General features: G+C 40.0%; 1 protein-coding gene across 9 annotated transcripts in view; it reads left to right on the top strand.

Moving 5' to 3' along the window:
* The window catches only part of LOC148395938 (NEDD4-like E3 ubiquitin-protein ligase WWP2), a 49,908-nt gene that overhangs the window by 21,353 nt on the left and 15,756 nt on the right, over window positions 1-12,799 (top strand). For 2 of the 9 annotated variants that reach the window (XR_015859257.1, XM_088379892.1), the window contains one exon: window positions 7,756-10,887. The exons of 6 other annotated variants lie outside the window; for them this stretch is intronic. Coding sequence is in view for 1 of the 3 variants with exons in the window: in XM_088379892.1 (XP_088236018.1) it covers window positions 7,756-7,945 (190 nt within the window). In the remaining 2 variants the exon portion in view is untranslated. Of the gene's footprint in view, window positions 1-6; window positions 3,813-7,755; window positions 10,888-12,799 lie in introns of those variants that run through there. One more of the 9 variants, XR_015859243.1, reaches the window with a different exon arrangement.

Below are 12,799 nucleotides of genomic sequence, written 5' to 3'. Positions count from 1 at the left end.
GGTTAGTGGAGCTGAAGTTTCCTCTCCAGTGCACAAGAAGCCTGGGCAAGTTTTTTGGAAGCCTTGAGTTTCCCAGGCATCAGGGCTCCCCTCTCGGCCTTCCTGTTGTCATCCAAAGGAACGGTGAACCGATGCATTTGGCATCAGGTTGGCTGCAGGAGTTGCCAGAACAATGCTTTTTTGAAGCATGAGTCTGCCTAACGGAGTCCGAGCCGGGTTTTCTGTCGGGGTTTGCTCCCTTAGCCTTTCCGTTCCAAACGATACCCACAAGGCAGCGGGGGTGCTATTTCACCCATAGCTGGGACAGTGGTTAGCGGGCGCCAGGACATCCACGCGCCGGTGGGCCTGTACATCACGCCTTGGGGCCCACTGTTGCTCTCTATTCGATTTACTTATAGTAGGTTTTAAATAACGTGTATGCATATATATGCCTAAGTATTGTTATCCAACATATCAATTGCAGTTTCACATTAGATTGCTGGTTTGAGATGTACTTTTAATTATTATTATTGTTATTATTATTTTAATAAACATTTACCGTATTTTCCGGACTATAAGTCGCTCCGGAGTATAAGTCGCACCAGCCATAAAATGCCCCAAAAAGTGAAAAAAAACATATATAAGTCACTCCGGAGTATAAGTCGCATTTTGGGGGCAATTTATTCGACAAAATCCCACACCAAAAACAGTCATGAACGAGCAACAACAGGCTAAACGATAGCAACAACAGGCTAAACGATAGGTATGCTAACGTAACAACCACAAACAAAGAGCTGAGAACGGGCCTGACGTAACATATAGAGTGATTAAGGACAACTATTACATGAATAACATGTTTATAAAACCATCAGTGTCACTCCAATTCATTAAATAGCAACAACAGGCTAAACGATAGGTATGCTAACGTGACAAACTCAAACAAAGAGCTGAGAACGGGCCTGACGTAACATATAGAGTGATTAAGGACAACTATTACATGAATAACATGTTTATAAAACCATCGGTGTCATTCCAATTCATTAAATAGCAACAACAGGCTAAACGATAGGTATGCTAACGTGACAAACTCAAACAAAGAGCTGAGAACGGGCCTGACGTAACATATAGAGTGATTAAGAACAACTATTACATGAATAACATGTTTATAAAACCATCGGTGTCACTCCAGTTCATTAAATAGCAACAACAGGCTAAACGATAGGTATGCTAACGTGACAAACACAAACAAAGAGCTGAGAAGGGGCCTGACGTAACATATAGAGTGATTAAGGACAACTATTACATGAATAACATGTTTATAAAACCATCGGTGTCACTCCAATTCATTAAATAGCAACAACAGGCTAAACGATAGGTATGCTAACGTGACAAACTCAAACAAAGAGCTGAGAACGGGCCTGACGTAACATATAGAGTGATTAAGGACAACTATTACATGAATAACATGTTTATAAAACCATCGGTGTCACTCCAATTCATTAAATAGCAACAACAGGCTAGACGATAGGTATGCTAACGTGACAAACACAAACAAAGAGCTGAGAAGGGGCCTGACGTAACATATAGAGTGATTAAGGACAACTATTACATGAATAACATGTTTATAAAACCATCGGTGTCACTCCAATTCATTAAATAGCAACAACAGGCTAAACGATAGGTATGCTAACGTGACAAACACAAACAAAGAGCTGAGAAGGGGCCTGACGTAACATATAGAGTGATTAAGGACAACTATTACATGAATAACATGTTTATAAAACCATCGGTGTCACTCCAATTCATTAAATCCATCGATCGTTCTTTGTCAACAATGGGTGCGGCTGAGGGCGCTTGCACTTCAAAATATTCCACAGGCTCATATAACGATAGATAAACTATATTTCAAATAACTATAATACAAGCCAATAATATTATCAAACCATCCGTGCACTTTAATTCCATTAAATCCATCGATCAAATTCCTCGTCCTTTGTCAACATCGCCGCGCGTGCGCCCTGACGTCAGCCTCGTCTTTATTCCACAGATCTACTATATAACCATATTGTAGCGTTAACAAAGTACAAGGATAGACGTGGGTTTGGTAAACGGCTCTTTATTAAACAAAACAAACTTCCAAGCGTGTGGCGGCGTGGACTTCCAGACAGACCGGGCGTGCGTAATGGCCATGTCCGAGCCCCGCGCACCGTTCGCGGACAGCCACTCGGCCGAGCGCCGGCCCCCGACTAAGCGGAGACCGGGCGTGCGTAAAAGCCATAATAGTTTTTCAAACCTTCTATGTCACTCCAAATCCTTAATTCCTTCAAACTCTTTGTCCTCCGTGTCACTTAGAAATGATCACCGCTAATGATGCCGGTAGTCCTTGTGTGGGCACTTTGTATGTAAACAACCGGCGCGCCGCGCTACTGACGTCACTTGAAATAGTAATCCATTGTTACATCACGGTTCTCCAAACTTTCTTTCTGCTGCTCGATTACTGTTTTCAGCTGCATATTTTACAACTTGAAGTTTGTAACCTGCAAAATATGAGTTTCTTTTTGGTGCCATTTTTCTTAAACCCACCCAGTTGATGAGTCACGGCCAACGGTAAAATTTAGAGCGCCCTCATCCAGTTTCGTCTGAAAATATAATTTTTTTGGGTTGTTTTATCAAAGTCAAAGTCTGCTTTATCGTCGATTTTTTTTATTTTTTTTATATATACTAAGACACACAAAGAGATTGAAATTACGTTTCCACTATCCCTCGGTGAGATAGTACACATATGCATACAAGCAACACAAAAAAAACCAAGAAGGCACTAACAATGAATAAATAAGAGTGTTGAATAAATGATAAATAAACAAATAATAATAAATAATAATAATAAATATAAGAGGAGCAAAAATGGAGCAAGTGTACATACAGCAGACAGTGGACTTGGATATGGTGCTTTAAAGTGTTAATTGCTTTATTTGATGTTTTCTCTATTTTTTATGTTTTGAATATGTTCAAGATAAAGATATAAAAGCATGTGAAGTGATCAACTATACTAAAAATAACATGGGAAGTGGTCAACTATACTTGTAAGTGATGTCTTAATGATCAAGTAAAAATTTGTGAAAAAAAACATATATAAGTCGCTCCTGAGTATAAGTCGCCCCCCCACCCAAACTGTGAAAAAAAACGCGACTTATAGTCCGGAAATTACGGTATGTTAAAACTTGTCTGGTGTTTTATTCCTTGTTTTTGTATTCGCCAATCAAAACATAAAAATCAGACATTTGGTTAACTGCTTTATATGACAATATTGACATGTGTTTTACGTTGTTATATGAGTTGGTGTCCCCAAAATTAACAAACGTCGGCTTAACGTTTTTTCTCAACCTTTTATCAAACACAAACACATTCGATATAATAACACCATCAACTACAAGCCAACAAATACAAAATTAAAACATCAAGTCGGCATAACGTGTGTTGGCTGGCAATGGAATAGCGGCAATGCTGTCTGTCACTCATTCGTTAATCTTCGCGAACAACCAATCAGCAGCGAGTGATAGATGGAGGCGGGACTTTTCGAGTCAGTGACGTAATTTCCCGTTCACGAACGAGTCAGTGACGCAACTTCCCGTTCACGACCGGGTGAGAGACTGTTGCCAACGGATCAGTGTGTAGGTGTTGTATTATAGAAAGAAATGTGTTAATTACCCGAGCCAATTATTATATTATAATAATAATAATAATTGGGAGGGGGGGGTTAGTTGTATTGTTTGATGTGTATGGGTTGTTTCCACGGGATGTTGTGTAAACAAAAAATAAAAAAACGGATCAGTGTGTGTGTGTGTGGGGGGGGGGGGGGGGGGAGGACAATTTGTTGAACGGTGTTGTGCTCGATTTAGTTCCCCCGTGAGATTTTGTTCCCCCTGCCGCGGGAGCGCGCACAGCTTGTTTGGAAAGCGAAAAACCGATGCCATACGGCGTCGTACGGCGTCAGCACTATGTTGTTTTCAATAAAAACATGAAGAATTTACATTTGCGTCAGTCAATTTTAATTTTTATAAAGGATTATTCTCATTTGATGTCTTTAAATTCATCCGCGTTCTGCCATTGAAGCGGGGTGCATTCAAAGACCAGTCGTACAGACGGAACACTCATTCACTTCACCAAAAAGCAACGATATAATTACGTGAGCTCTTTGCATAAGCCTCGATGCAAAGAAACTCCTCCTTTTGGGTACCGTTACATGCTACAAGGAGTATATATTACAAAGGAGACTTTATCCTCACGGGTGCCCGTTGGGCTAGGAATGAGGGAACCTGTTCAGATTTGCCACACTACCTGAGCAGACCCCCAGGAAGACAGAAAAAAAACAGTTGGAGTCTAGGACTCACCGTTCTCAAAATAAGGGGGGGGGGGAAACATATCCTCACGGGGCACCCGTGAGGATATGTTCCCCCCCTGTAACTTGGGCCAGGAATGAGGGAACCTGTTCAAATTTGCCACACTACCTGAGCAGACCCCCAGGAAGACAGAAAAAAAACAGTTGGAGTCTAGGACTCACCGTTCTCAAAATGGGAGGGGGGCACAAATATTCACGGCTTGACATTTAATATAGCGTTCCTGTTACAATTTTTATCCCACCACCTTTCACTTTGCTTGGGACAAAAGGAGCCTTCAGAACTGAAATGTCTTCTCAATTATTCATTCAAATCAATTCACTCAAATCATTGTCGTTATGAAAGATTTGATCACAAAACGTGTGTGGCTTTTTCTTAAATGAACACGTTTGACATTGCTAGAGTGTCAGCTTTTAATTATATTGCGCTGTCATTTTAAAGCAAATTAATAAATGCAACAATATTAATTTGCTTTGAAAATACCTGAGTAATAAAATGGATGGATGAATGATGATTACAATTAAGAATAAAGTCTCCTTTGTAATATATACTCCTTGTAGCATGTAACGGTACCCAAAAGGAGGAGTTTCTTTGCATCGAGGTTTATGCAAAGAGCTCACGTAATTATATCGTTGCTTTTTGGTTAAGTGAGTGAGTGTTCCGTCTGTACGACTGGTCTTTGAATGCACCCCGCTTCAATGGCAGAACGCGGATGAATTTAAAGACATCAAATGAGAATAATCCTTCATAAAAAATAAAATTGACTCACGCAAACGTGAATTCTTCATGTTTTTATTGAAAACAACATAGTGCTGACGCCGTACGACGCCGTACGGCATCGGTTTTTCGCTTTTCAAACAAGCTGAGCGCGCTCCCGCGGCAGGGGGAACAAAATCTCACGGGGGAACCAAATCGAGCACAACACCTGTTCTTTTGAGTGAACTGATTCTAAAGATTCAGTTCACCTAAAATAACTGGAATGCACATCACTACTTCCTGGCAGTGTTGGCTCATAAGTGACCGATTCGTTCATTTTAAAATTATTACCAGACGAACCGTTAGCGGAAATAAAAGCGATTACTTTTAACCCAACACTCGAGTTTCTGCCCCCTAGTGCGGGGAGGTCAAACATGCGTGCAAGTTGATATTTTATTTTACTTAGGTAAAATAAAAGAATAATAAAATAAAATAAATAATAATCACAATAATAATAAAATCATTATTTTCCTATTTTTTGGGCGTACACTATCTAATGTATTTAATTCAATCCCCCACATGGTCAGACAATCTACAAGTAGACGTATGGTTAAAATTAATAATAGTTGTTTAAAATTCTGTACATTATTTATACAACTTACAGCCGATTCAGAGTTTTATATTTTAAATTTGTTGTCTATTTTAGGTTATTCCATAGCCCTCATATCAGATTACAGAAATAACCACACTTGTTTTTTTTAAAACAAAGCATCACAACTTCTGTACATTATTTATACAACTTACATCATAGTTTTGGGTTTAATATTTTATATTTGATGGATTTAATTTTGACGTATATTAGCACCAATGACACTTTACACGGATCAATGGTTTTTTAAAACATGTTTGTTTTGAGTTTAATATGACTGTCAGGAATGAGTTGAGCCAGGGTGACCAATTGCAGCTTGAACCAGGATTTATTGAAGGGAAAGGGAGTTGGAAGGGAGGTAGGTGGGGAACCGAAGACACAGACGGGATAGAGACTCATGACCAGCAAACAGACAGACCGACCGACAGAAGTCCACTTGGACAAAGTTAAAATTCTGACCATGAGCCTTCAGAGAGACTGGGGGGAAAACAGCCGACAGGAACAGGAACACAGCAATAGACACCGACAAGGAGGAACACACGGGCAGGGTTTAAATACATCAGGTAACAAGAAGGAGCAGGTGACAGACATGATGATAACGAAGGGGTGTGGCTGAGGGAAGTTGACGGCCGAGCGTGCTCTGTCAAAGATGTTAAAAGATGTCAACGGCAGAAGACTTGTGCGTACATACATTACACGGGAAAAAATAAATCCCCTCAAAGTATTGATTAACACGTCTTGTAAACAAGCACTGCAGTCGAGTTAAGCAGCGTTAGTGAAAAGCTAACAAATGCATTTGTCACATTATAGTGTTCCCCAAGAATCATACAGCACCTTTGATGCAATTAATGTGATACAAGTACTCAAAATACACGTGCAAGAATTGAAAGCAGAGCGCACAGCTCTAAAATCAGCAGAAAGACTGACGCTAATGCGATGAAAACGAGTGCATCATAGCATCAGCGTCAATATGTGCAATGATATGAGAGTCATCATCATCATCATCGGTTTAAAGTTTGTTTTCCAGGCGCCGTTGGGTTGGACTGTCATTATTTTTGTGTCATCTCATACTTACCGCTTTACTGTGTCCGTCGTTTCCATAGATTGAAGGAATTGAACCATCAACAAAACAAAGTCTTTCGGCGAATCCTTCTCTATACTGACAAAAGGTTTCTGAAACATTCGTCCTTGAACAAGCAGGACTTTGCTCACAGATGTGGGAACACTGCTTGAAAAATGAAATTTGACCAGGCACTTCTTTGAGGTTTTGATGCTGAGGGACGGTGCAATGAGTTATGTGGCTTGATGCATCTAACAACGGAACATTTTGATCTCTTCACTTTGGCATCCTTGAGTTATTTGGACTTCAAAAGTCTCTCCGATTAATAAAGATGGCAGATTTGCGAAACTGTTTGGCCAAAAACATTACCTTGTTTGGTAATCCCGCCCCAACGGATGTGATGCAATAGATAGAGATACATAATAAAAAACAGAGAAATCTGAACGGCGTGAAAAATAGCCCCCAAACAGATCATAAAATTATCTCTGCAGCACCTGGAGGGATAGAATACACTTTTTTACAATTTTGTAGTACAAAATAAAATGAATATAAAAGCAAAAAAAGTGGATTTCCATGATACGTCTCCTTTAAATAATGTTGAGATTCCTTTCGAAGGTTCTTTGGAGCCTGTTGCGGAGTAATGCACTACTTCTACTTGTCACTTTATACAATGTATAAAGTTAGATTAAGTAGAACAATGCATGCCAGTCTTATTATGCTTCATACTAAGTAGATTAATTGCCTTAACTGTATTAATTAATTGCCTTATAATTGCTGTGCATATCTTAGTTTTGTCTAGGCGCCATCGTTAAAAATACCTGCTAAAATTACAGCAAATGATGCATCTAGATTAAAACAGCTGTGATATTTACTGCTCTGGAAATGTGATTTTTTCCCCCTCCCTTTAGCTTAGTATTATTCCCAATATCAAATCACATTATGACTCAAATTGCATTTGTGCTATTACTCTTCAGAGTGTGGCTCTTCCTGCTGTCCCATGAGGTTTTGAACCCTCTGTACTGTCTGTTTGAGTATGCTGGCACCAAGAAGTACTGGCTGCAAATCAACCCAGACTCCTCCATCAACCTAGACCACCTCATGAAGATTCGCTTCATTTTACAGTTCATTTCTATGGTGTATTTAAGTCTCCAATTTGGGGTTTGACATGAAAAAGACTTCTGTAAAAGAAATATAAAAGTGCACAAAAAAAGTGCACAACTCGTACTTGCACGCATACAAATCACTGCACGCAACTACACAAACCTTTTTCACCATTTTTACAAGTATACAAACCTTTATCACCAAAAAATACCTCCATTGATAGCCTGCCTCCAGGACTGTCGAGGGAAATTTTAGCTGGTATCAGGGCTCATGGTGGGGTGAGTTTCTGGTACAAATCCTCACTTAGTATACTGACATCTGCTACAGTATCAATTTTGAACTCCATCTCAGTGGAATCCACTTTGAGCTGTTCTTTTTAGCCTCAATACTGTGAACAGAACTAAAAAGACATTGGTTCAGTCTCTGAAATTAAGTTGACAAACTTGCACTTTTTAGCTCTGTGGCCTGTTTTGTGGCAGTAGTTACATGTAGATCCTAATACAGGTCAGTTCTCATCTCTGCCTTGTAGTGCTTTTCCACATCTCCCACATTTATTGTCATGTGGTCCCACTTTCTTTTCTTTTAATTTGCCTTTTTTGCCTGTAGAGTCTCTTTGCGACCTCACTCCAGCATCATTTGTAGCCTGCATGAGAGCTCTTTATCAACAACAGTCACAAATATTTTCCTCCAGATTTGAGCCAAATTCACAGTATTCTGACAGATAATAAAGGGCTCAAATAAAACCCACTGCTTTTTTGCCTAGCGAATGCCTACACTGCTGGACATGCCCTCTGATGTATGGTGTTCCTCCATGGGAAACAAATCATCAAACATTTTCACCACAGTGCTTAGGTCATCTCTGTGGCCTTCCCTCTTCGGCGAACGTGATTGACTTTATATATTTTCTGCTTCATTGCCCATGGCAAATATCAGGGAGCTCACCTGGACTCTCATCTTTACTCAGCTTCGTCTGAGCCTGAACCACTTGAAACACCACCATTCCCGCCAGTCAGTTGGTTTATGTATGTCCCCCGTGGGGACAGTGGTACAGAGGATAGATGGATGGACAACATGAGGCATTGGAGTTGGTACTAAATATGGTTGTTCATCATTCTATTCACATCCCAGTGTTAAACAGGTACTTAAATATTCTGTGCAATAAACTTATTAATAAATACTCATTAACGAACGGATGATAACATATATATACAATTTATCTAACATACATATTTGTCTGATCGTGCAACTGCAGCGCACCGCCGAACGCGCAAACGTAGCGCGTCGCCCACCGCGCAACTGCACCGCAATGGTCGCATTATTGTGACAGAGGCGTCGCTGAAACATAGAAAATATTTTTAAAGTCCTGATGTACTTTCCAAAATTTAAGTGGACCTAAGTGCGCAGGGAGCTTAATTTGGTCCGATCGCGTAACCGCAGCGCGCCGGGCGCTCACTGTCGCATTGCTTTAAGAGCGTCTTTGTGTTTTAGGATGGCTATACTGCTCCCATTTGCTTTCTTTGGAGGCATGATTAGGGGTTAATATAATCCTCAAAGTAACAAAAATACAATGACATTTTCTTGGGTCCTCCCGGCTCATCTCCCGAGGTTCGACCTCCGAATTTTGTTCGACAACCGAAGCAAAAAAAATCTCGATTTTTTTTTTTGGTCCGAATTCCGATTTGTTCGAGAACCAGGACGTTCAAAAACCGAGGTTTGACTGTAAAATAAATAGATGCAGCTCACTGACAAGTGCCGCTATTTGAGCTAATTTTAGAACAGTCCTGCGGGTGACTCATGCGGTCCTCACGGGCGACCTGGTGCCCGCGGGCACCGTGTTGGTGACCGCTGGTATATACATTTCATTGCTACTACTGTCCACTGTTGAGCCATTTGTCCGATCACGGTTTGTTTCGTGTGCGCGCCGTTTGATTGACAGCTCCGGCGCGTTCCTTTAAGGTTGCCTCGCATTACGCAGCGGAACGGCGACTAAGGGTCGCCAACAAATGTATTTTGTTGTCTCGATGACTTATGTTTGGTGTGTTACAGAGAGTATTTCATTTATGGTTATTTCGTATAGCGGAACCGTTACGCGCAGTTAGTTATGTAATGTGTGCCGTCTACGAGTCTTAGGTGACGTCAGAAGTGTAGCAATATGATCTATTGTTGGCCAACTGGGAACTGTTGAAGGAAGGGCAACGTTTTAAGAGCGGACACTCCCGGTTACAGGGTTTGACTAGCAGTACTGCGTAAGTGTACCAGGAGACAGAAAGAAAAGTTACAACCACGTTGGGTTGCATTTAGACCAGAGTGTGTGCCTTGTTTCTGATAACACCATACATTAAGCAAGAAGTTGAGCATTGACATGCTGTATTTCTGTCTGTTGCAGAACCACACCCACACACCCCACAAACCACACACACCCTTCACACGCTTCACACAATACCCTTTTGCCAGTTTGCCTGTATGAGCCACAGTGCCTGTTACTTTTTTGCCAATAATTCAGTAAAGCAATCAAAACTGAACCACGTCTTCCCTTCTGTGTTCTGACCGACACCCGGGGGCGAAAAGAGCATAACCATCCGAGCCAACCCCCAATACAGTCCTCAGGCTCCCCAATAATAGCGGTAGCAGTTTGCATTATTTTAGTGCAATGTTTTTCCTTATTCAGATTTGTTTCACGACTACAGTTACATTTCGACTTCACTTTGATGGTTAATGCAGTTGTTGCAATTTTGTTGTTGTATCACAGTAGATTGGTTTATTTACATTTCAAAAACCAGAAGCCATTCATTTACAAATGTGATTGCACTTTAGTTTACATATTTAAATGTTCAGATATTAAGATGTGATAGACAATTTTTGCATCATTTGAATGAGGCAAAATAACATGCTTTTTCTGTCGAATATATTGTTATAATCATTTGTTTCATATGTACTGTAATTATTTTCTGTATAAAAATTAAATTTGGTGTTCAAAGTGTCTTTTTTCAAATTTGAGTCAAAAAGTCTTTTTTCAAACTTGAGTCTTGAAAAAGAGGGGGTCATCTTATAATCAGAGCCGTCTTATATTCGGTCCAGTACGGTACTTCCACATAATTCATCCGATTTACTTCATTCCACTTTTGACGCATTCCAAATATTCATGTGAGTGCTTATATTTTTCTCACTCCAAAAATGTTCCGTTTTATCAAAATTCTCAAATTTCCGGCAGAATTTTCCCCATTCATTCTTAATGGCACATTCAACATTTCACATTTACATCGTTCCTGTGTGAAATTCACACCATTCAGCTCATACAAAACACATTGGGACGATTGTCAACATTTCGAAGATTGCCACGATTAAAAATTTTTACATTTTCACAAAGTATGTGCAAAATTTTGCAGTTTCCTTTTTGCCTTCTAATTTCTACATCTTTCAATCGATTCAACCCGTTCCAACTTTAAACTCTTCATCTTGTGCCTACCCACTCCAAAACTTCCCACTTACCAAAAGTTAAACATTTTCAATTTTAAAATTCACGCAAAATTTTACAAAATTTCATTTTTCCCTTGCAATTTCTACATTATATGACCGATTCAATCCGTTCCAACTTCAAACTGTTCACCTTATGCTTACCATATTCACCCCCTTCACCACCACCCCCACTTCCACTATGCTTACCTAATTCTTCCACAGTGTGGCGGGCATCTTGGAGTGACCCCAGAATGAATACAAACTGAACCGCAAATGCCCCAATACAAACGGGAAGTGCCCAAAAAAGAACAAGAAGTACACCAACATGAACAGGAAGTGAACCAGGAGTGCCCAAACCTTAACAGGAAGTGAACCGGAAGTGCCCCAAATCCAACCAGAAATACCGCAAACAAACTGTAAGTGACCTCAATTGAACCAGAAGTGCCCCAAATAAACGGAAAGTGACCTGTATTGAAACGAAAACTACATCAATTGAGCCGGAAGGGCCCCCAAACAAACCGGAACTGCCCCAAAGAAATTGTAAGTTACCTTAATTGAACCGGAAGTGCCCACAAACAAACTGAAAGTGCCGCAGATTTTGTTCTTCCCTCCTAATTTCTCAATTTTTCAACCGATTCAAGCCGATCCAACTTTTATTATCTCATGCCTACCTATTCCACAACTTCCTACTTACCAAAAATTCAAAATTGTCAACTTTAAAATTCACATCAAATTTGACAAAATTCAGTTATTCCCCTTCTAATTCCTTCATTTGACCGATTCAACCCGTTCCAACTTTAAACATCATTCTGTAGCATTCCCCAAGTATTGTATGTACTATTTCTTCACCTTCACACACAATTTCTCCAGAAATTGTAAATTCCAGTTGATTAAATGCCGTAAATGGTTTTTAATTTGGAAAAAAAAATCTGCGATGTTATGAAACCGCAATAAACAAACTGCGATGTAACGAGGGATTATTGTACATCATTTTGGACTTTTGTGTCGTATTGCTCTTGCAACGCCCGTTCCAGTGTGCAAGCCAACCACAGGAATAAAGGTAAGGAATTGTCTTCTCTTTTTATTAATGTACCGTTTCATTTTATTATTGTTCCGACTTATACCTTAATTCGGTTTACATCACTGCGTAGGAACTGAGCAACGTCGTAAACCGAGGACCCCCTGTACTTTAATTGTTACATTTTGTGCACTTGTGTCTTGCCTTGTGGGCAGGTTTGGGGAATTCATTATGCTACTGAATACAAATTACATCATCCAATACATGTAATTTTTGTTAGCTACTGGATAAGGACAAAAAAATATATAATCTAAATGATTTTGACCGAGCTTCTCATCTCTAAGTGAGAGCCCGAACACCCTGTGGAGGAAACTCATTTTGGCCGCTTGTATCCAGGATCTCATTCTTTCAGTCACAAGCCACAGCTCATGACCATAGGTGAG

This window comes from Syngnathus floridae, chromosome 6 (genome assembly GCF_059516105.1).
Source record: "Syngnathus floridae isolate MCC-2025c chromosome 6, RoL_Sflo_1.0, whole genome shotgun sequence".
In the NCBI taxonomy this organism is placed as follows: domain Eukaryota; kingdom Metazoa; phylum Chordata; class Actinopteri; order Syngnathiformes; family Syngnathidae; genus Syngnathus; species Syngnathus floridae.
Note: the sequence above shows the minus strand (reverse complement) of the source record. Positions and strands in the feature narration are given on the sequence as shown.